The sequence below is a fragment of the Leuciscus leuciscus genome, assembly GCF_965113295.1.
Source record: "Leuciscus leuciscus genome assembly, contig: HAP1_SCAFFOLD_998, whole genome shotgun sequence".
Lineage (NCBI taxonomy): Eukaryota > Metazoa > Chordata > Actinopteri > Cypriniformes > Leuciscidae > Leuciscus > Leuciscus leuciscus.
Window position 1 is genome coordinate 1 of NW_028117742.1, and position 4,349 is coordinate 4,349.

Sequence of the window (4,349 nt, forward strand, 5' to 3'; positions counted from 1 at the left end):
TGCTAGCTGGCAACAAAGGATTCCATTCATTATGCTAAGCTAAGCTAGCACCAACCCTGTCAAACTAAAACAATGCATGCACTGAGACAAAAATGCATTTGCCCACCTATCTAAATGTAGGAAAGAAGGTGAATAAGCCCTATTTCAAAAAAACGGTGGAGTGTTCCTTTAAATACACATTGTTCCTCATACCTACAAGAATTATTATCACAAAGGTTAAAAATAATAAGGAATGTCCAGTAACAAACTGTAAAAACAATTCTTTTTTTACAAATTCCACGGTCAACCTTAAACAATACACAGTGTCCTCCAGCTTTTGAGTATTAAATCAAGAATGCAGTTAATTACATTCAAAGATCTCAACCTGACCAACACATTAAAACTATAAGAGCATGAATGCACAGATGCTGAGTCTCTAGGAGCCCAGGGAAGAAAAGCAGGTGGCTCACCTAGTGATGACATAAGGGGTGAAACAGATGACGAAGGTTCCGATGAATGTACTAATTTTGCGTGTGGCTCTCTGTCTCCTCCTTTTTTGCTCCTCCAGACAGCGTTGACGAACACTGGACAAAAGATATGACCTCCATTTAGATGATTTCTCTCTCTGTATTATGCTTTTTTGCATGTGAGATGAGCACATTAGACTGACTTTTATACAGCTTCAAATAGATGTTATTTAAAACAGTATTTATGGACCGGATGAACATACATACTTCACCACTGACAACATCAAGAACCTTCTGTCAAAACATTAAAGAGACAGGAGTTTCCATAGAGAGAAGATGTTTGCCCAAGCTGTTTCAGTGAATCATTGAAATGCCAGATTGACTTTGTCACACCTGCAATGGATTATTTAACACATGCTCATATGGTCAGGTTTGTTACACAGAAGTGCTGTTTCGTTGATTGCTATACCAGTCTATAAAAAGTTTTTTTTTTTTTTTATACATGAATCCCAAAAGAGCCAACAGCTGGTAGTAATTTTCCTTTCAATTTGCATGTGTGGAGTGCTCTGAATCTGATACATCCCCTGCTTGAACTCTAGATGTGCTCATTACATGTGTTGTGTAGGACTATTGTAATTTGTCATTGTTGGTTAATAAGTTATTGTGGTCGACACACTGCTATTGAAAGTCATCCGGTGCTCTGGGCAGTGAGATGATGATCTGCACTCTCTGACAAGCACAAATGTCTCTTGATATTTCTTGGCACATGAGAGAGGTGTGTTTACGTCAGCCACTAACTTTTTTCAGCCTCATTATTTGGTAGTTGAATACAAACATGTGCCACATTGTAGGGGTGTAACGGTACACAAAACTGACAGTTCGGTACGTACCTCGGTTTTGACATCACAGTTCGGTACAGCAGGCCGAGAGGAAACTAAACATAAAATTGCTTCTTTTTTTTTATTAAACAGTGGTTTACTGAACAAATTAAGTCTCTGTCTTTAAATTAAGTTAGTTATAATTAAAAGTTTCTTAAGGATATAAAAAATAATCCTTGCTAATGCTATAAACTATATAGGGAGCACTAACTTGCACATTACTATAATATTAAAAGTTAACAACCGAGCCAAAACTATTTGCCTATATTCAGTTGCTATTTATTTTTAAATATAATAATCAACACTCAAATTACAAATTGTATGCAAACATATAAACTGCACATAATGCATTTTTTTTGCATTAACTTCTACATTTAATTATGTTTTACTCCAATTCATTGTTGAAATATAATCATTACACACTGGCTGTCATTTTCATAACAGTCATTTTAAACATACATTAAAAAATCAAGACATCACTAACAGGTTAAATAAAATATTATGAATATATAGGCTAATACAGACAGTGCATATATTTAGCGAAAGAGATAATTTCTCTTGCTGACTAACAAGCTGTGGACACAATGACTTTCCTGAGGTAAATGTAATGCTATGTGGGATATTGTTTACAAGCTGTTTTACTGATGTCTTTTCACCTTTGAAACACTGATTGAGCGATTAGGCCTACATGATATATAATACCTTTCAGTAAGTTGTACTGTATCTTTCAACATACCTTCAGATGTTCATTCATGTTTATTAGGAAGAGATGATCGCGTTCACTCACGCTGCTGCTTAAACTGAGGCATATAGTGATCTGTCACGCCACAGGAGCGTCAAAACGGCATTTATTGTTTGAATTTCTTGATAAAATGGACATCATTTGAAAAATTACACTGTTTCTTATTTAAAGTAACAAAACGCGGAGCTTATTGCTATTATTGGTAGTTAATGGTGTTGGTTTATGGCGGTGAGGCTACAACGCTGCATTGGTCTTGTACACATAAGACATGAAAATGAACGGGATGAATACGTGTACCGTTACACACCTAATATTATTTAATCAAAATGTCAAGGAAGAAAAATTTGTTTTGTGACATAAGGTAAAGTGAGGTCAACCTAAACAATGGGTTTGGGCTGGGCGGGGCGCGTTCAGTACGTGATATGTATGGTGGATGGTGTATCCTATGGGTGTATCGCGGTTTTTCGGTTCGGTTTGAATATCGTTACACCCCTACCACATTGTATTATTTAAGATTACTCTTTGATTGATTTAAAAGAAGATATTTATAACCACTTTTGATGTATTATGTCATTGCACCAGTTACATTTGTGACAGAATTTAGTTTGAGGGGTCCAGTAAGTGTCTACTGTGAATAGTCACATGACCTGAGCTGTTTAATTCCATTTTAATCAGTGCAATATGATGCCTTTTTCAAAGATGAATCCAATCGCAAATAAATCACAGGGCACGTATAAAGTGCCAGTTTTCAGATTTGTGACAGTTTTCTACCATGTAGTTTCCCAGCAATTACAATGTTTTGAATTTAATAATTTTTACTCTTTACTCACATATTTATATATATATATGTGTATGTGGTTTGATTCAGTGGCATATCCATAAAGTAAAATACATGTGTTCACTTAGTTGAGAACAATTATATAGGATTCAGCAGGTTAAATTCCGGTGGACCAAAGCTGTGGTGCTGAAACTCTAAAGAGTTTCTCTGGGTTCTATTTAAACTTGTGTACTGAATGTCTGATTTAATATCTATTTGTGCAAACTCTTAAAATCGAAATTTAAAAATGAAAAATTAAATTTATAGATTTAAAGTATCACACAAAATAAAGCTTTTTTTTTTTGTAATTGGTTATGTACATGTTTGGGTTTTGTTGCATTTTATGTTATTTGTTTAGTGTATAATGCTAAACACAATGCTTATTACTGACTGATTTTTTTGCACTAGACACTTTTAGTGCCTGTAAAATGGGCCATCACTAAAATACTTGTATCATTGTCATTGTATTTCTACGAAAAAGTTCTGGCAACCACTCCTGCCAGCTTATTTATTTATAAATCTCTTAACTGTAAAAATCTGAATATTCGACCTCATTCTTACCTCGGGTGAATGTCCACTAGCAATAAGAGCGTTTGCATGGTGATCACGTCTATGCGCTTGCAGTGAAAGCGCGCTACTTTGAGCACTTTCAGGTACGTGACGCAGAGAACCACTGACACCAGCAGGAACGTGAGCGTGTGAAGCACCAGCGTGTAAATCGCGAACTGCGTCTTGGCATGGAGCGCCCTGCCGTTACAGAGCGTGCAGGAAGCGTACAGCTGATGGTAGCCCACCCAGGAGAGGCACGCGGCAACCACAGAGAAGGACAAGGAGTGCACCCACGTGTAAGCCAGAGCGAGCACAGCGTCCCGGTGTCGGATCCTGGAATGATAACTCAGAGGGAACACCACAGCAACCCACCGATCGATGCTGAGCGCAGCCATACTCAGCATGGAGTTGGTGGTCAGGAAAGTGTCCAGAAACCCGACCACCTGACAGAAAACGTGTCCTCCGGGATGTGCATTACTCAAAACCCCGAAAAGTGTCAGCGGCATGCTGGAGGCGGACAGAAGCAGGTCGCAGAACGTCAGGTTGAGTATAAACAACCCAGGAACCTGCTTGCGAATTTCGGCATTGTACAGGAAGCAGATCAGCACCAGCACGTTGGACAGCAGCGACACTACGATGATCACGACGAGAAGGAAAGAGAGCGCGAGCTCTGCGGTGTGCATGGTGTTCCCCGCTCTTAAAGCCTCCAACTTAAAACCGCAACTCTAGGACAGTTCATGACGGGGAACAAAATTGTATCAGTACAACTTGTAGATCCCCGGACGTGATATCCAGCGGTGCACGGGTGGTCGATGCACGGCTCTCCATGACTCTGACCTCCGTTTATTCCTCGAAGAGTTGGCATAATCCATCCGAGCAGTTGGATCGCGAAATCCGTAGACTGGACATGTAATCGC

At 38.8% G+C, this 4,349-nt stretch overlaps 1 protein-coding gene across 1 annotated transcript; it reads right to left on the minus strand.

Moving 5' to 3' along the window:
- Positions 1 to 426: 426 nt before the first annotated feature.
- Positions 427 to 4,115, minus strand: LOC309492107 (G-protein coupled receptor 26-like; the record flags this gene model as incomplete). The annotated part of the gene is made up of 2 exons (XM_082191119.1): positions 427 to 563; positions 3,445 to 4,115. 2 exons carry the CDS (start codon positions 4,113 to 4,115, stop codon positions 446 to 448), a joined length of 789 nt encoding a protein of 262 aa, XP_082047245.1. The 3' UTR covers positions 427 to 445.
- Positions 4,116 to 4,349: the final 234 nt, after the last annotated feature.